Below are 26,579 nucleotides of genomic sequence, written 5' to 3'. Positions count from 1 at the left end.
TGAAATGATCTCTCATGTCAGCATCAAAGATGGCTGTGGTTTTGGAAACAATAACTTATGACACTGGTTCTCAAAGTGTGATCCACAAAGAGTCTAAGACTGTCAGAGGGTTCGCAAAGTCACAATTATTCTAATAATAATACTAAGATATTATTTACCTTATTCACTGTACTGACATTTGTACTGATGGTGAAAAAGCAATAGTGAGTGAAGCTGTGGGGACTTAGTATAAATTAAACCATACTGAGTCACTGTATTCTTCATTTTCACTTAAGAATGTTCGATGTAAAACAGTAAAAATTATTAATTTTTAAAAATCGCAACCACTAAGTGCATGTGTTTTTAATATTCTGTGAAGATATATGTACAAATAAAGTTCTTCACTGCATACAGAGGTATGATAAGGCAAATATATTCTTGCAATTATTTGAAATGTGAACTGAAGTTGCTGCTTTTTGCATGCAAGGCAACTTTTGTTTAAAAGAACCACGGATAGAAAACTACATTATTCAGACTTAGGTATTTGGCAGACATTTTCTTCCAAGTGAACAAAGTGAGACCGTGACTTCAAGAAAAACAATACACAGAATTTGTTGTCATGACAAAATTGGAACTTTCAAGCAAAAATCCAAATTTTGGAAAACTTGGATCCACCACTGTAAGGCTGACAGCTTCCCAATACAGACTTACTGTCTGAGAAAAGTGCTCATATTAATGAATGAGATTTTAAAAAAATATTCGCTGATGCAATCTATCAACATTTGGATGATCTGTATAACTCAGTGAATTAATATTTCTAAATGCCTTCATGCAATTATATTACAAAATCATACCTGGGAAATAAATAAATTCAAGTGCAATCTAGACCAACAGTTTTAATGAGGCAGGGTACAAAAAGTCCAATAATATGGCTTCATATTTCACATCGAAATTAGTCTTTAAGACAATACTACATGTTGAGTTTCAGTGTAATATCAAAGAATACTCCAAATAATAGGCTATTACAATACCTCTCCCTTTTCCAAACTCTTATCTGTGTAAGGCTGGGTTTTCTTCACCTACTTCAACCAAAAAAAAAAACAGACCGAATGCAGAAACTAACATGAGAACCCCACTGTGTCCTATTCAGCCTGACATGTAAATGTAACATGGTGCTCTTTTTTCATTATTTTTTATCTTAGAGATACAGTTGTTTTTCAGTAAATATGCTATTCATGTCAACCTATTATGACTCTATTATTAGTATTTTTAAATAAATGAATAGGTTTTAAATTTTGTCTTTAACTTCTAATATAATAAATATAACCTACATAAAAACTCTTTAGGATCCTCAATAATTCTTAAGAATATTAAGGCATCCTGAGATCAGAAGTTTTGAGAATGAGCAATCTATGATAATTATTTAATCAACCACCTAAGTATAAAGTACCTACTTTATATTGTGCTAGAACACAGGAAATAATAGATAAAAGGCACCATCCCTGTCCTCAAAAATTTCCAATTTCATGGGGAATGTACTTCTCAATTAACACAACTTAAAAATTGTTTTACTGTACAATCCTTAAAAACCTTCATTTCATGTTTCTTATAAGCATGTCTTTTATAGCTTAATGTCTCCTATGGAAACTAATACTATATATGGCACATAGCAAATGCCTAAATACTTCATGATTCACTCTGAATCTGACATACAGCATCACAGAAAGTCATAATATACATTAAATAAACATTTTTATGTAAGTTTCAGACACTGATTACTCATGATGAAAGATGTACTGCCACCCTTAGTGAAAAGATAATATCAGTAATGTAGAGACCCTGAAGTTACAGTACAATGTAACCTTTGATCAAGACTTAAGCTTACATGATAAATTTCATTTTTAGGTCAAATTCTACCAGATTTTTATGCCAAACAGGCTGAATAATAGGATAAGAGAGGAAACAATAGCTTATTTTGAGAATCTGAACAAGAATGATGCACTTATGCTGTTTCATAACTCTAGGAGGCAGAACCAAACAGTGGAGATTAAAATTAGGGAAAAGATACCTTTTATTAAATAAATAAAGCAAGTAAGCAGGGATACTCGCTTAATTATCAATAGAAATGATGTTTGATGGTTAGAAAATAGACTAGATAAGTTCTCAATAATTTTTCTGCTCCAATCCGAAGGAGGCAACATGTTTCCCATTAGAAGCAGTGGTTTATGACAATTAATCACAAATGGTGGGAGCTGGAAAGCTGAGCATGTGCAAGGTGAGTGGAAAGGGGAGTGGGTAAATGCCTATCGAATTCCAGGTTGAGAAACACCAGGGAAGGTACTAGAGGCTTTTTAAATTGTATGATTACCTACGAATTTTTAAAGAAGGATCCTGGCAAACTTTTTGACAGCATTTCATAAGAGAGAGAAGCATTTTCATGCTTTTATTTATGGATGTTGCAGTACTAGCTATTAAAAGCAAACGAAAAGTAGAAAACACAAAGGCTAAGATTCCATACATGTGCCCCGTGACTAACCACCTAATACCAAGCAAATCATGTTCTCACCTGCCTTTCAGCCTCTTTTACAACCATTTTCCTGGATTTCTAACCCACTAACTTACTCTTTGTCTCTTCTATGAAAATGCTTATAACAGCTGAATTGACAAGGAATAGAAGAGCAACTCTAATCTGATTCGACCAAAAAAATTAAAAAAACAATTTAGACTTGGTACAATGGCACTTTAAACATTTGCATCCTTATCCTTCTGCATATTAATTGTCTCGAATGGCACACAAATTCACTCTCTGACTACATGACATAATACTATTTGTGAATATTTTCCCCAGAGTTTCTGAGAATTCTGCAAATGCACATGGCAATTACCATGAAGGCAAAGAGCCATCTCTGGTATGTTTTACCCGTGGAAAGGGTACTCAATTCAGGCCTTGGGAATATTCCTTTCTGAATTCTAATATCTGAACAATTGTTTCTTGCTCTTGTTACATACTCAAGAATTCGCTTACCAGTTCTTTCTAAAAATGTCTTTCTAAATTAAATGTGGGTACACATTTGAAAACTGCACACTGTGTATGAACAGTACAAACTTAGTTTACATTTTTAACATCATGTACAAGCTGTGGGAACATCTGGTGTTTTGCAAATTTGGGCAAATCCAGCTGCATTTCCTCTTCCAAATGTGTTCTCTGACATCTGCAGGTTGTGTTTCACTTTGATTTTTATACTCTCTCTCTTTTTCTGTCTACATAGGACAGCACTGCATGCTTTCAAACATGCAATTTTTCCAAGTTTATACTTTTCCTCTTTGATCAAAAAATTAAAAGCTTACCAATTAATAAAATGAGAAAAATACTGTGGTTAGACTAAAGATAGAAAGTTAATTTTAAATGTATCTGTCTCATCTCTCTATAATTTACTTGAATCAGTAGAAAATCGCCTCTTCTTAAGAAATATCTATGCTTGGATTATGCCATCTGAGCTAAGAGAAAGCAATACGATAATTAACTAATTAACTAACTAATAAAAGACTGAATCTTTACTGGGTCAGGTGCACCTCTTCCCCAACAAAATACACACATGTGCACCAACAACTGTGCCACACATTTTCAGGGGTTGGCAGACTTCTTGAAAGAAGTATAAGGTTAAGAAACTAAAGCAATAAGAATGTGAATAATTGAATGTGAATAATTTAAAATCTGTTAACAAGCATCATAAATAACAGCTAAAACGCAAGTGAACTTTACATCCTGCTCTTACCCTTAATCATAAATAAGTGATTGCTGCTGCCAAGTCTAAAACTCTCTGTCCCCTCCACATACACACTCACAATTAGCATACAGCCCTGGCTGACCACGCTGGCTTCCCTTCCTGCCCTCACATAAAATATTTAAAACAACCTCCAGCCTGAGGGTGGAGTAGAAAACTGCCTGGGAGCAAAGATACCTCAATCCTCCTGGCTGACCTGCTGGCCTGTTAGCATCGAAGGCTAGTTCACAAGTCTCAACTCTAAGCTGGTTCCTTGGATTTTAAACTTATAACTTGGCTCAGTTCCTTCCCATACACAGCCAGGTTCCTGCCTGGACTTTCTCATTTAGATTCAGCCCTGCTCTGGACACATCCAGGACATGCTGCTCCTACTGGGCTAAAAATGCTCAGAGCTCTCTAGTTCTACTGCTTTCCCACAATTTTTCAAATGGTTGCAGGTCCCCTGACTCTAGTTGCTTGCTCTATGACATCTTAGAGATAGCACAGTTCACTAGTTAAGAGAAAAGGCCATGGGTTAAATCTCCATGAATTCAAATTGAGTTCTCTATTACCAACTTAACTTTGCTGAGCCTCAGTTTGCTCATCTATAAAACTGGAGTAATAATATTATCTACCTCACTGATACTCAGCCATAACCACTGTCCCAAAGAAGTAGAAGTCTAAGAGAGATTCCTGAAGCTAAGCCACAGCTAGTAAGTGAGGGGTTTAGAGTTCAAAGTCAGGTTTATAGGTCTCCAAACACATTCTTTTCAAATATATTACGCTCTTGTCTTTTAAAATCATCCTTATTTTTCTATTTAAAAACAACAAAAATGATTATTTCCTTTTTATAGCAGTGGTTATAAAATTTAAAACCAAGATACATGATTCGGGTTGCAATAGCAAGAAAATAAAGAGGTACGTGGTTATCCACAACTACGAATCTAGTGATTTGGTTACAACTGGCATTCTTCACAGAAGTTGGAACCTCTGCCTGTGCCAATCTCCAGATGAATGATTCACAATTCTTAGTCTTTACACTCTATTTCCAGGATAATAATAAGTACAATAAAAATCTCGGGGATAGGATACTGGGCAGCCTCGGTGACTTGCAGGGAAGGAGAAGGCAACAGCAAAGATGGCAAGAGATCAAAAGGGAGCTCCTCCAAAGGTGACAGAGTTCAGTGGCTGAGGCCACAGGCTAAGATTTTCCAGGAGAGAGAATGCCCAGAGTCCACGTAGTGAAAAATGGCCATTTGTTTAGCAGTGAGGCTGGCTGAGAGGACAGGAACGGGGAGGAGGAGAACCCAAATTATCTACTCTGAGTGGGGCAACACATTGCTGAGGAATTGAGTGCAGGTATTAAGATCCAGTCAAACAGCTCAGAAGTGAGCATGGAGGAGACATCAGAAAATGCAATATGCATTCTCTTCAATAATTCTATCACCAAGTTATATACTGCATGATTCGCATAAGAAATTATTTATTTTTTTTGAGTTCTTATTTTTTTGAGACAGAATCTCATTCTGTTGCCAGGCTGGAGTGTAGCAGCATGCTCTCGGCTCACTGCAACCTCCGTCTCCTGGGTTCACGTGATTCTCCTGCCTCAGCCTCCTGAGTAGCACACCACCATGCCCAGCTAATTTCTTTTTTTTTTTTTAAGTAGAGATGGGGTTTCGCCATGTTGGCCAGGTTGGTCTTAAACTCCTGACCTCAGGTAATCCACCCGCCTCAGCCTCCCAAAGTGTGGGATTACAGGCATGAGTCATTGAGACCAGCCAATAACTTTTTTAAAGATTCAGTTTAACCCAAGCTGAGTTGTTAGCCTGGTTTCTGAATGTAGGTAATCTGGGCTGGGCACTGGAGCTTCTTTAAATTTGTCAACTGGAAAGAACAGAATGGCATATTTACTATAAAATGACAAGAGACTTGTATGTGACATGTACAACATATATGTGTAAATTAGAGCAGTCATCTCTATTTTAGCATCTTTGTACATTTGTAACACAGAAAGAAAATTTCCCAATTAAAACGTCTCATTGATAGCAAAAACAACCAAAACCTTTCTAAAAAGCTAACATGTAATTATTTTCCAATTCAAGAAAGGAAATAAAAATAAAACCTACAGAATGTAGGAGCAATTTTCATTTCTTTTAACATGCACAAACCACTTTAAAATATATTTCTGTTTACCTTGGTCACAGCTTTAGGAGAAAATGTAATTGCATCTACCACTGTGATGAGGTCACCTGGGTGGAGACGATCAAAGTACTTGACGCAGACATCATAGGCATGCAGCCACTCCGGTGAAGAGCCTGGGACTTGTTTAATGAGATGAGGGTCTCCAGTCCAGAACAACTTCTGTAACCAGATGGTGTACAGAGAGCTCGGGGAAAGCATCTGTCCATCCTTTTCAGGGATTTTGGGAACAAGTTTGGAAATAGATAAGATGTTTTGACTTGAAAGAACTGGCTCCAGTGCTTCAAGAGGACTCATGTTTTCATCTGTCAGCTTTTTGTAATTAAGACCTAGCAGAAAAAAAAGAAAGTAGGTAAGTGGTTCATTCGGATGCAAAAATACAGGCGCTTTCACACACACACAATCCTCTGTATGTCTGAACGCAAAGATCTATCAACTTAGCTATAGGAGGTGGTTTAGGTTTTCTATTAGAAAGATCAGTAAATCTGAGTTCTAGTCACAGCCTGAATCTTACCAGATAGGCCATTCATCTGCTGTGTGCCTCTATTTCCTCGTTTGTACACCAGAGATGACAATATCTCCATGACTTCTGCATCCCCCACAGCACCTGTTTTCTCCTGTCAGTGCATTCACCAAACTGCACTATATTCATTTGTTATTTATCTGCCGTTTCACTATTTACTTGAAGGTAAGGACTGAATCTTATTCCCTCATCCTCTGTGTCTAGGCCAGTGTCTCACTTGATGACTCAGAAAACAACTGATAAACTGAAGGGAACTCTCACAATTATTATAAATATCAAATAAATACAGATTTGAATGTGCCTTGCAAATTATAAGGTATAAAAATTTAAGAGGTCTTAAGGTGTTTAATTTCTTAGTTATGAGAATAAAGACCACTCTAAAGATTTCCACAATTCATCAAAGATTGGAAGACTCATACTTGAAGTGTTCCATGCATATTTAAACATATAGGCTCCAGTGGAATAAAATTCTGCTGAACTGTCTATTATAAAGTGTCTTGGCCTTGCCATTTATATACATAAAATATAACCAATGAGAGTAGTGAAAAAACCCTGGAGCCAAATTCCAAAACTCTGGATTTTAGTATCAGGTCTGCCATACATCACCATGCGACTTTCAATAGGCTTCTTACTTTTTCTGGTATTTAATTCCCTCAACCACAAGTGAAAGAGTTGGAAAGATAATAACTGAAGTCTATTAGCTTCCAAATTCTGTGGTTTCAGAGCTCTGCCGACCATAATGCATGAACAGAATTACGCACAGAAAATTAATCCCCAGATTAATTTTAAAAGAATGAATTCAAGCAGGGAAAGAACCATCTTACCTGATGCAACAACCTTAAATTTCTTCAGCAGCCGAATGTGGGTTTCTGGTTTAATGGCATACTTCTCCAAGCCTGCACAGCCACAGTTTTCCAGAAGAGTGAAATAATACAGCAGCCTTTCGTGATCAAAGCCACCAATCGTGGGGTAAATATACTTGACCATGTGCTGGTGAAAGGCTTCTGGATCAGTCTTCAAAGTCTCAAAGAGATGAAGGTCTTGGGCTCTATTTTCAATTTCTAGTGTGGACAAACTGAAATTAAGAGCAAAGGAGCCTTGTTAAGATTTTGTTCCTTTATTAGAGTGATTTTTTTTAACCCAGGAAGAAGCACTACTTATAGCTTCCTTCTTCCTGCCTACTCAAAGAAAGTAAACCACCCCCAGCACCCAGTCAGCTTGTAAAAAGGGAAACAAATGTGTTAGATGCCTACTAACATTTAACTGACTACAGAGTCATCATGTTATCTCATGGGGGTCTACAGCCACCCTGGGAAGTAGGCTTTACTTCAAGTTCTTCCAGTTGGGAAAGTTGTCTGTTTGTTTACCGGCTAGGAAGTAAACCATCTGTCAGGGTCCACTCTAAATCGTTAATTCATGTCATAAAAAGGGTTTAAAATCTGTGCTTCTTCACAGAAACATAAACAGGGCTTATTATTTCAGGAATTTAGTAAATTATACAGGAAAGAAAAACCCTAACCCCTTTGGCTTAAGATTTACATCCAGGTGTCTTGCATTAATATTCAATAAACTCAAATTTTATGCTGTGTTCAAATAAAAGAAAAACGGAGAAAAAGTGATAATTAAACTTTCACCTGGGTTATCTGCAGTAATGCTACTCGCATAAAACACCTATCTTAATATTTTCATTCTAACTTAGATGTCTTTGTAATATAATTTTAAAAAGTCATTTAAGGTTAAACTCTTGGAAAAAGAAAAATTAAGGTATTTTTGCTTGGTTGATTGGTTTGTGCTTTTAGAAGGGGGAGGGAAGGGGTTAACTTTGGTATTATGCTTCTCCCTGGACAGAATCTGGTCACAGCCATCTCAACATCCCTTACGGGATGAGTTTCATACTCCCTAAGTGGTCTAGTGTAATCTCAACATCCCTTACGGGATGAGTTTCATACTCCCTAAGTGTAAGAGTCCTTTGGGCACCCCTCCACTCACAGAATTGCCCAGGTTCTAGGGTTCTCCCACTGAGCTCAGAATGTGACAACACTTGGGACAAAGAGGGTAAAGTCAAAGCATCAAGTAATTTTTAAAAACTGGTCTTTTTACTTTTGCTTCAAGAAAAGCCTTATTTTTCCATTAAGACACAGTTCAAACATTTACAAGAATATTCCTAACTATAAATATGTCCCCAGTCACTGGCTCCTCTGAGCTACTGGTGTGTGCTGACTATCCTTCTATTCTGTTATGCAAAACATATGTTAACTATTTATCACCTTGTCTAGCTCCCTTACTAGATTGTGCTGCTTCATGGCATAGACCTTATTACATCATCTTAATCTTTAGTTTCTCAATACCAAGGACCAGCGTGTGGCACAAAGGAAATCTTCAATATATGTCTTATCAATGCCAAATAGACGAGTGGATGAGCAAAAAATTAGGTGTCCTCTATGTACAAGGCACTGTGCTTAGCACTGGGGAGGATTTAAAGACTTACAGCATAGAGTTCTCACACGAGTTTGAAAATCCAGTTGAATTATAAATACTTACAGCTAAATAATGATGCAAAACCATAGTATCAGCTGACAAAGGGCACACAATTATAGTCCAATTAAGAGTAGTATCGGCCAGGCGCAGTGGCTCACGCCTGTAATCCCAGCACTCTGGGAGGTCGAGGCGGGTGGATCACGAGGTCAAGAGATCGAGACCATCCTGGTCAACATGGTGAAACCCCGTCTCTACTAAAAATAGAAAAATTAGCTGGGCATGGTGGTGTGTGCCTGTAATCCCAGCTACTCAGGAGGCTGAGGCAGGAGAATTGCTTGAACCCAAGAGGCGGAGGTTGTGGTGAGCCAAGATCGTGTCATTGCACTCCAGCCTGGGTAACAAGAGCGAAACTCCGTCTCAAAAAAAAAAAAAAGTAGTATCACTAAAAGCTGTGACTGCAGAGGATGTAGAAATCAATGATAATGGAAGGCTTAGTGAAAGAAGCACTTGAATTTGGCATTGTAGAAAGAAATGAAGCAGAAATAATGTGAACAAAAGTATCAAGACAAGAAAGCAAAAGGCCTGTTAAAGGAACAGTGAATACAAATGGCTGGGTGGGCAGAAAATATTCTTGATACTATCACTATTCAAAGGACACCATCATCTCTGAAAGATACTATACACACAGTGGTATGGGACAGTAAATCACAGAATTTCTTATGTTCCTTCATAATTTGCAAAACGAAGTCTGAAAACAATGTAGTAACGAAGTAAACAAGAAACTGTATAACTGCAATAAAATAAATCTTATTGACGAAGATTTGCAGGCAGAACAACATGTTGAATGGAGGAGAGAAAACAAATCTGTGTTTATCACGTTGATTACTTGCTCGCTAAGTTTAAGTCGGATAATTTCAATTTACAGATGAGAAACTACCATTCAGAGAGGTTATTTTCTAAGACCAAGAGTCCAGATCTGTCTGGACTCAAAGTACACAACTGCTCACGGCATCACAAAGCAACCGTCAATGTCAAGCACCCATGTGAGCAATCACTTCGAAACCAGGATTCTTTCTGAAGTGCAGATACAAGTTCTCTCTCCCAGCAGCAATAATTGAAAAGAGTTCTCCTGTCATACTTCATTTGCAACACCTTGATAAACAAAAGTATTCAAGACAGACTCATCCACAAAAAGGACAAAGACTATATCATAACAGCTTTAACTAATCTGCGTTTGACTTGCCTGTGAATATAGTCTCTCTCAATCAGCATTATTTTCCCCCTTGCCCACTCACTTACTCTTCTGTGCCTACAATTTAGTTTGCCTGCTGTGCAATTTTACCTAATTATCTTGTCAAGACAGACACTGGAATACCTTTACTGACACACGATAAATACCCAAACCTCCCCTTTTCAGTAAATTACAATGTGCTAAGATCTTTTATAGATGCTAGTAATCAATAACTCATTTTAATCGTTTCCATTGAAAGAAGCTGTTATCTTCCCTTTGGAACAAGAAAAGGGAAATCTTTCTTTGAAATCTTTGTTTAGAAAAAAATTCCAAAGAACTCACATTCAAGAGAGTAGAAAGAAATACCATGAAACCACTGTGGACTTTTCACTAATCAAATTAATGATTTAATTTGATTAGTGAAAAGTCCACAAAACCTATTTAAGTGCTTTTTCCTGAACCAAGTTTTAGTTATAAAGCAGCTTATATACATAGTGCATATTTAACTTCCAGAGATTAAATAAAGGAAGAAGCTAGCATTAGCTGTACTCCATGCACAAGGAATAAATTATTAGGACTAATCTCATGATTAAGGTGTTCAGTAATGGCTTCTGGTTGTCAGTCACCCAAAAATATGATTCAAGAATATCATGTATTGAAAGGACTTTGATTTGTATAAGAAAAACAAATTATTTAAATACATTTTTCTTTACTGAGCTGTGATTGAGTGATAATACAAATCCATTAGCTCAGTGAAAGAAGTGCCTAGAAGGAAAGAGGAAGGAGGAGACAAGAAGGAAGAAGGTAAATGGGAGAAGGAAGAGGGAGAAGACTGCCGGAAAGTGGAAGGGCTGGAAGTGAAAATGTACAGATAACCTGCCAACATTTCAGCTTTTATTACCTCATTAACCCTCTGTACAAGGTCTAACTATTCCTATTCTCTGAAGGAAGCTGAGGCTCAGACAAAACATACAACTAGTAAGAGATAGGAGACTGATTCCGAGTTGGGTCTTTCAAGTTCGGCTTTCTGTTTCTACTCAATAAAGCAATGAAGCTGATATTTTCATGCGGAAATTTTATGTTGGGCACAGTTCAGCTGCAGTGGCTTGTAAGCATTTTCCCCAACAATTAAGTTTAAAAGCATGAATATCTATGAATCCACATGAATAACCATCACTACTAGTGACTACTGAGCAACAAGACAATGTATTCTGCAAATCACAACTGCTCCCGCCGGAGGAAATCAATCCAAGACCTTAGCACATAAATGCCTCAGGATGATCTTGATTTAGCGGACTTGATCTACAATGCTGCCTGACAGCTGAATATGTGATTACTCAAGGAACATGTGGTGGAGATAATCATGGCATTTTTTAGTTTTGCTAACATTTTGGCCGACTGTCTGCAAACTCTAGGGGAGGGACAGTGGGGGGTAGGGAGGTTGGGGAGGGATAACATGGGAAGAAATGCCAGATATAGGTGATGGGGGGATGGAGGCAGCAAACCACAATGCAACAATCCTGCATGATCTGCACATGTACCCCAGTACCTAAAGTACAAATAATAATAATAATAGCAGTTGTTGTTTAATGGGTATAGAGATTGAAATTTGCAAGATGAAGAGTTCTTGAGATCTTTTCACAACAATGTGAATATACTTCACACTTAAAAATGGTTAAATGAAAAAAAAAAAAAAAAAAAGAATGGAATTTAACTAACTTTTCAAGAACACCCAGGGAGTAGACGAGAGAATCAACAAAGAGTATTTTAGAGTCTATTTCTCATCATGCTGATATTCAGTGAGTTCCTTTATGGAATGATTTATGATAGGAAAAGAGTGGTAATGTGGAAGGCCATATGAATAGGCCTTGTCTCTTCTATAAGGACAACCTGGTATCCCTAAAGCCTTTCAATTTCTCATAGAATACTAATTCTGACTTATTTATACACTTCATATTACTACCTTGCTAACAAAAAGTTTCAAGGAACACCATAGCATAGAAATAGTAATACTGTTTATTGAGCACTTATTAGTGTTAAGCACTATGTCAACTGACTTAATTCTCACAAAGCATCTATCTTATCATTGATACCTATCCTGACCTGAAAAATAATTGTTCAAAAATCAGATGTGCAATGTTAGGCTAACAGGGCCATGCAATGGGTCTGGCAAATCTAGCCTGTTTCCAGAATTAACAATAATAGCTACTATTATTTTTTAACACCTTCTACATATCAGGTATTCTGAACAAATCTCTTCAATCTCACAGCAGTTCTGCAAAATGGGCTGGAAATAGTCATTCTGCAGAGGAGAAAACTTAGGCATAAAGAGATAAAACCACTTGTCCATCAATAATATTCTACGAGAAGGTCACAGAGCCAGAGCTTGAACCAGGTTTCCATGATTTAAAGCCTGAGCACTTTCCACTGGCTATAAACACACCAAAATACACTTTTCTGTTTATGTTTTGGGCCACTATCAGACGATTTTGGCTATTTGGGGAAAAATGGTGTTAAGGATCACAACATGAAAATGAAGGCTGAAGGTTACAGACATATGGAAGGAATTCCTTTCAATCTCACAATGGCAGTAATTAGTTTTTCTGTTTCTTAGGATTTCTAGATTTCTTCTTAGGCACAATGCAGATCACAGTCCTAATCAAGTAATCTTTTCCCTAGACCAAAAGAAAGAGAAAAACTAAATTTAGCGTTTAATTTTAACAACTGTGTAAGACCTATGACCTGAATATGAACATTCAACATTCCTACTCTAACAAATATTTTCACTGGTATTGTATTTTTGTTTTTATTGCAATGTCATGACATACTTTTAATAAGCTAAGTTACCTTAGATTATAGGGGATTAATAACTAATACAGAGTTAGATCCTCCCTTCTCTCTATATTAACCACTCTCACATCAACTCTTCAACTGAGCCAGGGTTCTTCAAGAAAAGAAGAGATGGAAGAGAGGGCCAGAATTTAGAATTCTTTACCGTGTAACAACCTGGACACAAACCTATGTGAACCACAGTAATGTTTAGGCACAAATTCTGTCTTCTGTTTCAGTTCAGAAAAAGGTAAGGTAGATGCATTATAGCTTACTCATCTCTCCACAGGAAGACCTTGTTCTTACTCATTCTTGCATCTGGGAACCAAAATAATCCTACTAGAGAATATGAAATCAGCTCTGGAAAATAGCACAGCACATTCAGAGTCCAAATGACCTAGGACCCTCCCTATGTGTCTGAAGGAGACAATACTAAACTAACCAACATTGAAGAAGGTGGTATCATGATCTCTGGCAACCAAGATAAATCACTTGTATAACCACTTGAGTGGTGGTTATACAAGTAGATATTAGAGTGAAACCGAAGCATAAGATGTTTGGCTTTCAAATCTGCTGTCTCAAGAAGAGAAAGATGGACGATGTTACCAAATCTGGCAATATAAAGACATGTTCTGTCATCCATTTAGTTCTCCTTTGCTTACTCTGTCCCAGCCACAATGGTCTTCCTTTAGTTACTCAAAAACACCAAGAACTGTCCTGCCTTTCTTTTCTCATGGCCTGAAATGCCCTTTCCTCCATTCCTCTTCAATAGTCAGCTCTTTCCTCTTCATATCCCAAGACAGGCCTTCCCCATCTACTACGTATGCATTTCCTTTATGATACTTACTACAACTTGCTTTTCGGCAGCTGTTGTGAGGGTCAGGGTAATGGGGGAGGGTTTCCTATTAGAATATAAGCTCCATTAAGCCAAGGACATGTGTATCTGGTTCAGCACTTAATACTATGCTTAGAATACAAAGATACTAAGTAATAACATTTGATGAATAAATGCAGTACTATTATATCAGCTAGAAGCATCACTTCAAAGTGATCCCATGTCCAAAACTGAAAGGTACTAAATCAAATCAGCAGAATTAACAAGAATAACACAAATAATCATAACAGTCTTGATATGGTTTGGCTGTGTCCCCACCCAAATCTCATCTTGAATTGTAGTTCCCATAATCCCCATATGTTGTGGGAGGAACCTTGTGGGAGGTAACTGAATCATGGGGGTGGTTACCCCCATGCTGTTCTCATGATAGTGAATGAGTTCTCATGAGATCTGATAAGGTGCTTTTCTGCCTTTGCTTGGCACTTCTCCTTCCTGCTGCCCTGTGAAGAAGGCGCTGTTCTTCCCCTTTGTCCTGCACCATCATTGTAAGTTTCCTGAGGCCTTCCCAACCATGTGAAACTGAGTCAACTAAACTTCTTTTCTTTATAAATCACCCAGTCTCCCGTATGTCTTCATAGCAGTGTGAGAACAGACTAATATAAATCTAAAAGAGCCATGAGGTCATACACTTGATTTTCTCTAATCTTCACAATACTCTAAGTTGAGAATAATGATCCCTGTAACTGAGAAAACAGTGACTCTAGAGGATTAAAAAACATACTCAAGGCTACACGGTTGGTGGCTATGGGCAGTAGATTTGGATCTTGAAACTTGATCTGACTACAAAACCTATGCTGTCACCAGTAGGCCACAGGTACTCTGGTAGTTATTATTAACTATAAAAATCCCCCAATATGTCTAGAATAGCCCAGAGATGAAGATGGCTAAGTCTGGTGATGAATCAGCCTTGAGTTTGGGGGCTCAACATGTCCCAGTAGAACCAAGAGGCTGAGAGAGCCAGCGTCTGCTAGTTGGAAGTGACTCCAGGCATTTATGCCCACCCAAAGCCATCACTGCTATTTAAAACTAACAAGAAGTTAAAACAACAACAAAAAGAAAGAAATGGAAAAAAAAAAAGTCCAGCAACTCAAAAACATATAAGTTTATGAAAATGATCTCTGACAAGAGTGAAATTCCAGGGGAAACTTCCATTAACGAAGCACTGATCATGTGTCAGGTACTTCAGGTTATAATTTAATTTGTATTGTTCCTTGCTTAAAGTTGAGGAAAATGAGCTTCAGAGAAGTGAACTATCTTGTCCATGAACACACACCTAGAAGTGACCCCAATAGGATTTGTTCGATCTAGCTTTTTTGACATTAAGCCTCATGATTCACCTGCTATATAACACTATCTCACCCAACCCTCTCTGTGTACACTGAGCTGCAAATGTGCTGATGCAGGTGGCACCTCCAAAATCAACCAGGATGAAGGGAAATGCACAAATTACGAAAAAATGAACTTTACAAGGGAAGAAATTCCTTTTTAAAGGAATAGTAAAACAAAACCCTAAAAAAAAAAAACAAATATTATTTCTCTTGTAACTTCCCAGTGGCATTCACTCAATAAATAAATGTTGGGCAATTTCTGTAGTATTAACAAGACCAATTTCTAATAACTTTATTACCAAGTTAGATTGAATAGTAAGGCAAACTGCTGCCTTTTAAGTAGAGAACAGGGAGCACCAAAGATCACTTACTAAATCAGTATTAAGTGCTTTGCCACTCACAAGTAATGATGCCAGGAGGTAATGATTTCCTGCTTTTGTAATTGCCGTGTATCTGCATAATCACAGTGCTATCAGGTATAATGATATGCCAGGAACAGTCCTGCACATCTCTCGATTGCCTGATAATTTATAACATGTTCAAAGACTGAGGAAGCATCATGTTTGTACAGATACAACATCCTTTCATGTAACATTCAATGAAAGTAAAAAGATATTTAATAAAATGCCAGGATATTTTTAGATGCCAATGTGCATATCATTAAGAACTATTTATTTGAACATATTACTGTGCCTCAAAAATGATGAAGTCATTGTAATATTTATCATAGATAACACTACCACCCATGTAGCAATTTAATAACACTTAAAAATAAAATGTTAAAATTTCTAAGTGAATAATAAAAATTAAAGGTGCTAAAAATAGCATTTCTTGACCATTCAGCAGGATTTGACCCCACTCAATACTCACTCCCCCTTTTAAAACTCTTCCTTCCCATGGCTTCCCTAAAATAAGATTCCTGCTTTTTACCTCTCCTGCTGCTCTCTTTCTGACTCTTCTGTTAGCAGCTCTTCTTCTAGCATTAAATGTGGAAGACTTCAAGGATTCTGTCAAGTTTCTCCTTTCCTCATTCTCTGTTCCTTCTCCAAGCACATCCACCACATAGCTTCTTTATCATCGATGTGCTTAGGACTCCAAAGTTAGTATTTCTAGCTCCATTTGAACCCCAGATCTGTAAGATCCAACTGCCAACTCAGCCTTTTCTCTTGGCTGGTTCAGTAGGTATAACTTCCTCACTCCCTTTCTTATTTCTCTTTTTTTTTTCTGAGACAGAGTCTCAGTCTGTTGCCCAGGTTGGAGTGCAAAGGCACGATCTCTGCTCACTGCAAACTCCACCTCCCGGGTTCTAGCAATTCTCCTAGCTCAGCCTCCCGAGTAGTTGGGATTACAGACCCCCGCCATCATGCTCAGCTAATTTTTGTATTTTTAGTAAAGACAGGGTTCCTCCACATTGGCCGGGCGGGTCTCAACTTCTGACGTCAAGTGATCTACCCATCATGGCTTCCCGAAGTGTTGGGATTACAGGCGTGAACCACTATGCTGGCCTCCCTTGCCTTTTCCTCACACTCCCTTCAACATTCCTTACCTCACTGGGTGCTTCCTATCTCCCCAAGTGATGCCACCATCTAGCAAGTGAACAAATAAGAACCTAGGGATGCTTTTGATACCTGCCCCTTTTACTCACCTTCACATCTTGTTTATCCTTATCAACCAATATATTAAGTACTATCAATTTCACCTTTAAATATCTCTAAATCCCACTCTGGCCTCCTTTTCTGTACTTCAAATCCCTACTCCAAGCAATGGTCACCTGGCATGCCATCTGTTACCATAACAGCTCCCTAACTGGTCTACATGTCCACCCTAACTTTCCTAAAATCTTTCAACACAGTAGCCAAAGTGCTCTTATCGAAACACAAATCTGGTCATACTATGTTCTTGTTCACCGGGATCCTTAATTAGCCTTCTATTACTGTAGGCTTCATTTATTATTCTTAGGAAGAAGTCAAAAACCCTTGCGAGGGCCTCCATGATCTTGCTGTATGGCCTGGCTCCTATGGCTTGTCGTGATCTCATCTCACGTCATGCTCCACCAGAATCCATGGACCTCACCAACACTGTCCCTCTGTTCCTAATCAAAGGGCCTTTGCACTTACGTATTGTCTATCTAGAAAATGGCTCCCTTCTACTTGTGTAGTTAATTCCAACCCAATATTTAAGTCCTGCTTAAGTGTTACCTCCTGTGAAAAGCCTTTGCTAACTATGCCAAACTGTCTGATAGAGCTCTATTACATAGTACTTATCAGAGTTCTAATTTCACATTTGCTTGTGTCATTATTCAATTATCACCTGTCTCCCACTGAAGGCTGTAAGTTTCAAGACAGCTAGGATGCCTGCTTTTGCTCACCGTTGTAACCATAGTGACTAATACTTTGCTTAGCACACAAAAAAATTTCAGTAAAAATCTTTGAATGAATACATCAATGAATGGTAAAGGTGTATCAAAGATATATAAGGAAAGAACTCACCAAGACACTAGTCTAAGGTAGATGAAAGGAAAACTAAAATTGTACTTACAACTTCTTTAAGATTCTTCAAAAACAGACTCTAAAGAAAAACATGGAAATAAACGTACATATGAACTGTGTGCTTACCCACTGTCGGCAAACAGGAACTCCAAATGGGTCATAAAAACTTCCCAGCGGGAGACATTGTAACGCTGTGCCAGAGAAAGAGCAATGCTGTAGACGCTTTCCTCTAGGGTTCTTCAGAAATGTCCGTCAGGCCCAGGAAGGGAGAGAGGAGAAACACGTGACTTCAATCAGCAACGAAAATGCTCACTAGGACTACTCTCCAGTGAGAGGGGTGCATGCAGTATGGTCCTTAATAAGAGAGTTCACAGGGATCCAGGAAAAGTGCTTCCAGGCAGTTGTAATGCTCTTTTCACTGTGGTGCATTATAGTTTACTAAGGACTTGTCTAGACCAGTGGTTCTCAACCGTGGGTGATTTTTTTCCCCAGGAGACATTTGACAATTTCTGGAAACATTTTGAGCATGAAAAGTGGGGCGAGGGGCAGATGGACTACTGGCATCTCATAGGTAGAGGCCAGGGGTGCTGCTGAGCATCCTGCATAGGCAGTCCCACATAGGCATCCTTGGGCAGCCCCGCATGGGCAGCCCCCAGACCACTTAGAGGCAGTCCCGCAGAGGCATCCTGAGCACCCCTCAAACATCCCCACATAGGCTTCCGAGCACCCCACATAGGCATCCCAGGCATCACCATGTAGGTATCCCCGCAGAGACATCCCAAGCACCCCACGTAGAGAGTGCGAGCACTGCACATGGGCAGGCATGCACAGGCATTCTAAGCACCCAATGTAGGCATCCCAAGCATCCTGCATAGGCAGCTCCCACAGCCAAGAACTGTCCAGTCCAAAAAAAATATGAACTAGACTGCAGAGCCTATAGTCAAAAGATAGTGCACCCCTGCTCTAGGGATAGAGATTTGAGAAAGCGCAATTAGTCACTTAACAAACTTCTATATTTTCTACACTGTGCTAGGTATTGTGCTAGCTGCTTAGGATTTATAAACAACCTTCTTTCTTGAGGAATTCACAGCCTAGTGGAAGACCCGAGATGTGAACCAGCAACTAAACACAGTGGTGAAGATTATGAAACTCCACGAAAACGACAGGGAAAGTGACCAATGTGAGCTGCAAGTAGGAGAATACACACGCATCCAGCAAAGGGCGGGAGGGAGAAGAGCCTTCTGAGAGATGAGAGAAAAAGGCAGGGAGGTCAAAGTGAGGACTGTATGAGGTCCTCAGGCCTGATAAGAGACCTATGTCTCATTCTCCAGGCAATGAACAGTCTGTGAAGAGTTTAAACCAGGAAATCACATCACCAGATTTCAGAATCTCTAGGCATAGAAATAATTCCAAGAAAATAGTCCCGGGCACCCACATTAAGACCATTTTGGAAAGACTACTGCAGGACTCCTATTTTCCAGTAGAGAAACATAGGATGGACTTTCTGATTGGAAGAAGTGGGTGGGTGAATGCAGAGAGGCAGAAAAGAAATCTGTATTTCCCCAAGCCAAGGAAATCAGGGCATTTCTACGCTTGTATAGCCAGGGGCTGGCAAACGTTTTCTGGGAAAGGTAATCTAGTAAGTACTTCAGTCTCTCTGGTGTAGTCTTCTTTTTATGGCTTTTGTTTCTGAGTTCCTATAAAACCTTAAAAAAATGCTAAAACCATACTTTGTTCATGGGCTATAAAAGAGACTAAGGTTGGATTAAGTTTGTCAACCCATGAATTAGGTCACTGTCAATTAGAAATTCTTTTTTTTTTTTGAGACAGGGTCTTCCTCTGTCTTGCAGGCATGAGTGCAGTACCAATTAGAAATTCTTTTTTTTTTTTTTTTGAGACAGGGTCTTCCTCTGTCTTGCAGGCATGAGTGCAGTGCCAATTAGAAATTCTTTTTTTTTTTTTGAGACAGGGTCTTCCTCTGTCTTGCAGGCATGAGTGCAGTGCCAATTAGAAATTCTTTTTTTTTTTTTTGAGACAGGGTCTTCCTCTGTCTTGCAGGCATGAGTGCAGTGCCAATTAGAAATTCTTTTTTTTCAGACACACAAGGAGGAGCTGGTACCATTCCTTCTAAAACTATTTCAAACAATCCAAAAAGAGGGAATCCTTCCCAAATCATTTTATGAGACCAACATCATCCTGATACCAAAACCCGGCAGAGACTCAACAAGAAAAGAAAACTTCAGGCCAATATCCATGATGAACATAGATGCAAAAATCTTCAATAAAATATTGGCAAGCCGATTGCAACAGCAAATCAAAAAACTTATTCATCATGATCAAGTAGGATTCATCCCAGGGATGCAAGGCTGGTTCAACATACGCAAGTCTATCAACGTAATTCACCACATAAACAGAACCAAAAACAAAAACCACATGATTATCTCAATTGACGCAGAGAAGGCATTTGACAAAATTCAACAGCCCTTTATGCTAAAAACCCTCAATAAACTCGGTATCGATGGAATGTATCTCAAAGTAATAAAAGCTATTTATGACAAACCAACAGCCAATATCATACTGAATGGGCAAAAACTGGAAGCATTCCCTTTGAAATCTGGTACTAGACAAGGATGCCCTCTCTCACCACTCCTATTCAATACAGTACTGGAAGTTCTAGCCACAGCAATCAGGCAAGAAAAAGAAATAAAGGGTATTCAAATAGGAAAGGTGGAAGCCAAATTGTCTCTATTTGCAGACGACATGATAGTATACCTAGAAGACCCCATCGCCTCAGCCCAAAAACTCCTGAAACTGATAAACAACTTCAGCAAAGTCTCAGGATATAAAATCAATGTGCAAAAATCACAAGCATTCGTCTACACCAATAACAGACTTAAAGAAAGCCAAATCAAGAGCGAACTGCCATTCGCAATTGCTACAAAAAGAATAAAATACCTTGGAATACAACTCACAAGGAACGTAAGGGACCTCTTCAAGGAGAACTACAAACCACTGCTCAACGAAATCAGAGAGGACACAAACAGATGGAGAAACATTCCATGTTCATGGTTAGGAAGAATTAATATCATGAAAATGGCTATACTGCCCAAAGTAATTTACAGAATCAACGCTATCCCCATCAAGCTACCATTGACTTTCTTCACAGAACTGGAAAAAACCACCATGAACTTCATATGGAACCAAAAGAGAGCCCGCATAGCCAAGTCAATTCTAAGCAAAAAGAACACAGCGGGGGGCATCACACTACCGGATTTCAAACTATACTACAAGGCTACAGTAATCAAAACAGCATGGTACTGGTACCAAGTCAGAGATATAGACCAATGGAACAAAACAGAGGCACCAGAGGCAACACAACATACATACAACTATACAATCTTTGATAAACCTGACAAAAACAAGCAATGGGGCAAGGATTCCATGTTTAACAAAAGGTGTTGGGAAAACTGGCTAGCCATGTGCAGAAAGCAGAAACTGGACCCCTTCCTGACACCTTACACTAAAATTAACTCCAGATGGATTAAAGACTTAAACATAAGACCTGGCACCATAAAAACCCTAGAAGGAAATCTAGGCAAAACTATCCAGGACATAGGAGTAGGCAAGGACTTCATGAACAAAACACCAAGAGCATTGGCAACAAAAGCCAAAATAGACAAATGGGACCTAATGAAACTCCACAGCTTCTGCACGGCAAAAGAAACAGTCACTAGAGTGGATTGGCAACCAACAGAATGGGAAAAAATTTTCGCAGTCTACCCATCTGACAAAGGGCTGATATCCAGAATTTACAAACAACTCAAGCAGATTTACAGGAAAAAAACAAACAAGCCCATTCAAAAGTGGGCAAAGGATATGAACAGATACTTTACGAAAGAAGACATATATGAGGCCAACAATCATATGAAAAAATGCTCATCGTCACTGGTCATCAGAGAGATGCAAATCAAAACCACATTGAGATACCATCTCACGCCAGTTAGAATGGCGATCATTAAAAAATCTGGAGACAACAGATGCTGGAGAGGATGTGGAGAAAAAGGAACACTTTTACACTGTTGGTGGGAGTGTAAATTAGTTCAACCATTGTGGAAGACAGTGTGGTGATTCCTCAAGGCCTTAGAAATAGAAATTCCATTTGACCCAGCAATCCCATTACTGGGTATATATCCAAAAGACTATAAATCGTTCTACTATAAGGACACATGTACACGAATGTTCATTGCAGCACTGTTTACAATAGCAAAGACCTGGAATCAACCCAAATGCCCATTGATAATAGACTGGATTGGAAAAATGTGGCACATATACACCATGGAATATTATGCAGCAATCAGAAATGATGAGTTCGTGTCGTTTGTAGGGACATGGATGAATCTGGAGAACATCATCCTCAGCAAACTGACACAAGAACAGAAAATGAAACACCGCATATTCTCACTCATAGGTGGGTGATGAAAAATGAGAACACATGGACACAGAAAGGGGAGTACTAAACACTGGGGTCTATTGGGGGGAAAAGGGGAGGGCCAGTGGGAGGGGGAGGTGGGGAGGGATAGCCTGGGGAGAAATGCCAAATGTGGGTGAAGGGGAGAAGAAAAGCAAAGCACACTGCCATGTGTGTACCTACGCAACTGTCTTGCATGCTCTGCTCATGTACCCCAAAACCTATAATCCAATAAAAAATTAAAAAAAAAAAAAAAAAAATTAACACCAATTTTCTATAAACAAACAAAAAAAAAAAAAAAAAAAAAGAAATTCTTTTTTTTTTTTTTTTTTGAGACAGGGTCTTTCTCTGTCTTCCAGGCAGGAGTGCAGTGCCACAATCAAGGTTCATTGCAGCCTCGACCTCCCAGGCTCAAGTGATCCAGGCACCTCAGCCTCCAGAGTAGCTGGGACTACAGGACATACCACCATATCTAGCTTTTTATTTTATTTTATTTTATTTTTTGGATAGAGACAAGGTCTTGCTATGCTGCCAGGGCTGGTCTTGAACTCCTAGCCTCAAGCATTCCTCTCACCTTGGCCTCCCAAAATTCTGGGATTACAGATGATAGCCACCACACCCAGACTGGAAATGGTTTCCTGAAGTATTTATTTGAGTACCTACCTCCACATCATGGAATGAGAATTTCATGAGAACAGGGGGCCACTGGTAATTCATCTTTTCTATTATGGGGATATGGCACACTGCCTGGCACAAGACATTTTCAATAAGGACTGATAACTTTATCTCTTGATAAAGGTAGGAAGGACCCAAACTATGTTATACCCTCTTCACAGATACGCTGCTTGACCCCTGAGAATGTATTCCCTAAGACATAATGATAGTAAAGGACAGGTACAATGCACTTAGAGAAAACTAATGCCTTGAACACGGACATGCGATAAGAAAGACAAGAAAGAACGGTCACACTGCGGACGAGTGAAGGTGATGCTGCGAATGGAAGGATGCGAGTCCTTCAAGAATTCTTTGCGCAAGACACAGACATCCTAGCTCCACAGTACAGGGGAAAGCAGCAAGCTGGTGGAAATTCTGAGACATCTTAAAGAAGCCATTCGAACACTGCTGTATATTTCTGTAAGTAACAGACTGTACAGAAGATTCTATTATATATTAATCAAAAGCATATATTTGTCCTCTAGGATATACTTCAAATAGCATACGCTAGTTGCATGCTTAACAAAGAAAATAAAGGCCGAAAATTCTAGCAAAATGTAACTGATGATATAAGGCATGCCTTGCCTTGTAAGTTTTTAATCTGCATGATAATCATCTTCTAAGAAACTGAACATGGCACTAAGGTTTACCAAATGTCCATAGGAAAAGCACATTGAACTTGGACTTAAGAAACCCAAGCTCAACTCCTGGCTGTGTGACTTTGAGTAACTCTTTAAAGCTCTCTAGTTTTGATTCCTTTTCTCAAAAGTGAGAAGGTTGGACTCTTGGGTCACATTCAAATTGAACACTAAATGACTTTATGAAATTATGAACCTCCAGAAGGACAGAGGAGAAGAGAAAAGAAAATTCCATATTTCTCTTCTAATTGAAACCAGCTATAGGTTGTTCCTGCTATTTTCCTTTTGATATCTCTTTGCCATGCCTTATTATAAAGAGAATTTTGCGTGTCCTCTAGTAAGAAAGAAGTCCAGGCTAATATAAAATTATTACAGAGAATCAAGATGAGTTTGCCACCTTCTCAAGGATTTAAATGATAATGATTAAAAATAACATACTCCACTACCACAATCAAGATTACCTTTGCTATTTTAAAGTAATCTGTCAGAAAAGAAAAATAACCATTAAATGTAGGCACAATTTAACCTTAGCTTCAAAGGCTGGAAGCCTAAAGGCTAAATCACATGCCACTGCTTCCTTGAGAATGCCGTGGGTTGTAGGGGAAGGCATATGGTGGTGTGGTGGTGATACGGTGGTGTGGTGGTGATACGGTGGTGTGGTGGTGATACGGTGGTGTGGTGGTGATGTGAGGCTTTGCAATGCATCCACGTTAAAATTACAGCTGTGATTCTCACCATCTATAGAAACTTGGGCAATTACTTAATATTCCTACGCTTCATTTTTCTCAACTATAAACAAGGGATAACAACATTTTACCTCACAGCGTTATCTTTGAGAATTAAGACATTTATACAAAGTTTATAGAGCACTTTGCACAGTGTCTTGCCCATGTTAAGCACTCAATGAATTGAGGTCTTAAAAACAAAACATATCTACTTAATAAGTGCTGTGGGTGGACACACTTTCCCAATATCTGACATGTAAATACTTCTCATTTGACCTGAACAACTAAACCAAAAAGCAAACACCGGGATGAAAACCAAAGGGAATTCCACATTGAGAGGGCAACTTCTCCGACAGGGCCTGGAACTAAGCTGCCACCTCACAACAGGGCCTGCTCCTCTCTTGACAGGGGTAAGGGACTAAAGGAAAAACAGTTGGCTTCTGTTTCACTAGAAGACCAGGACAGATAAAGATACCCTGAACAAGTCAATTGTATCTAGTTTTTATCATACTCAAGAAATTAAACTGCCATGTACTTTGAAAAGTGAGCTTTCTAGCCAGACACAAAAGACAATCTTATTTTTAAATTTCCACCCTGAGTTCCTACTTTTTGTCCCTGACCACATACTGTTACTTCTAACATGGTCATAATCTCAGAACTGGGCTATCAAAACTACAGGAAACTTAAAAAAAAAAAGTAACTTAAAACATAAGCTTAAAAAAATCATTATTTTATATTTTTGAGACAGAGTCTCGCTCTGTCATCCAAGCTGGAGTGAAGCACAGTGGCGTGATCTCAGCTCACTGGTCTCCACTTCTGAGTTCAAGTGACTCTCGTGCCTCAGCATCCCAAGTAGCTGGGAGTACAGGTATATGTTACCATGCCTGGCTAATTTTTGTATTTTTAGTAGAGATGGGGTTTTGTCCTGTTGGCCAGGCTGGTCTCAAACTCCTGGCCTCAAGGGATCTTGGGATCTTGGGCCGCCTCGGCCTCCCAAAGTGTTGGAATTACAGGTGTGAGCCACTATGCCCAGCCAAAAATCATTATTTTAACTAATGATTTAAATATCGTGGGACACCTTTTAGCTGGAAATGCTGTCTGCATCTACTGATTGGTTTGAAAAAGGCACACATCCCACATAAGACTAGAAGTTGGGGAAAGCCCTATTCATAGCAACCATGAATGTAAATCTTCAAAGGACTGAAATTAATAGTCCTGGTAACTGAACTTGTTCTTTTGCAATTTAAATCCATTCTCTTAGTAGACAAAGGGTATTGCTTACTCTGCCAGACCAAGGATAGTTTCCCTTTTATACTGGTCATCTGCAGTAAACCGCTGCACGTCCACACCCTTCCGAAGGCCCTGCAGGACCCACGCCTGAGTGAAATCCAGGAGACGCTCATTGTAGTAGTGTAACTGCTTGGTCAGTGAAACAAGATCTTCAGGCCAGGCTTCCTGCCCATGTCGAGTCACATGCCTCGTGACCATCTTGATTAGTTCTTTGGGATCAGCCTGTGAAAGACATGGAAAGAAGATACTTTACAAACATCATACAAAGATGAGCAAGTAAGTTAAAAAAAAAAAAAAGGAAGAAGACCATGTCTGCCAGGCACTATCTGGCCCTGTAAACCGCTGCCATTTAATAAGGCTCACCACAGCCCTGAAAAGTCAATTGCAAAAGTGGTACTTTACCCACTTAGCAGACCACAAAGACAGGACACAACTACGTCTAAAAACAGCTTTTTGAACCCTTGCTCTGTTCTTCTTCAACCTTAAAACCTCCTCACACTTACAAAATAATATATTCTTGCTCATTCAACTACTAGAATCCTCCATCAGATTTGTCCCCCAACCATCTGATCACTCAGGGTAACTCGCTCTGGAAGTCATTTTCATCACCATTGCCTCTGGAGAAATTTGCTGTGGACTACAGTAAGTGTTGTCAATAACAACGCTGCAGTTGAATAACCTCACTATAAACGGCTAGACAGCTGAGGAGAAAAGTATCTTCTCCAGGGATAGGTTAGGGATAAAACTCCACCCTGTTTCTGAAATCATAAATAGTGCAAGTTTCATAAAAAAAACGCATCCAACCAATTTTTAGTCTTCTAATTTGGGGCTCAACGGGATATTATTCTATGATTCTTAGCAGCTTCTCTAATAACCAGAAAATCATTCAACTAGAACACAACCTAGAATCCAACAGCTGACAGGAAAGGAGAATAAATGATTAACTGGCCACATTTATTTATATTAAAGTTGGTCTGGGTGTTAATGAAGTTACAGAGCTGAGTCATGATTCTGGAATTACCTGACAGG

General features: G+C 38.9%; 1 protein-coding gene across 6 annotated transcripts in view; it reads right to left on the bottom strand.

The window, feature by feature from the left end:
- NBAS (NBAS subunit of NRZ tethering complex) overlaps positions 1-26,579 on the bottom strand; it is a 454,285-nt gene that overhangs the window by 134,618 nt on the left and 293,088 nt on the right. For 4 of the 6 annotated variants that reach the window (XM_078349936.1, XM_054245191.2, XM_054245192.2 and 1 more), the window contains 4 exons: positions 25,543-25,772; positions 17,842-17,952; positions 7,290-7,540; positions 5,937-6,271 (listed from right to left, as the gene is read on the bottom strand). In XM_078349936.1, coding sequence (XP_078206062.1) covers positions 5,937-6,271; positions 7,290-7,540; positions 17,842-17,952; positions 25,543-25,772 — 927 coding nt within the window. The remainder of the gene's footprint in view (positions 1-5,936; positions 6,272-7,289; positions 7,541-17,841; positions 17,953-25,542; positions 25,773-26,579) is intronic. The other 2 variants (XM_054245193.2, XM_078349935.1) reach the window with 1 other exon arrangement.

The sequence above is a fragment of the Callithrix jacchus genome, chromosome 14 (genome assembly GCF_049354715.1).
Source record: "Callithrix jacchus isolate 240 chromosome 14, calJac240_pri, whole genome shotgun sequence".
Lineage (NCBI taxonomy): Eukaryota > Metazoa > Chordata > Mammalia > Primates > Cebidae > Callithrix > Callithrix jacchus.
Note: the sequence above shows the minus strand (reverse complement) of the source record. Positions and strands in the feature narration are given on the sequence as shown.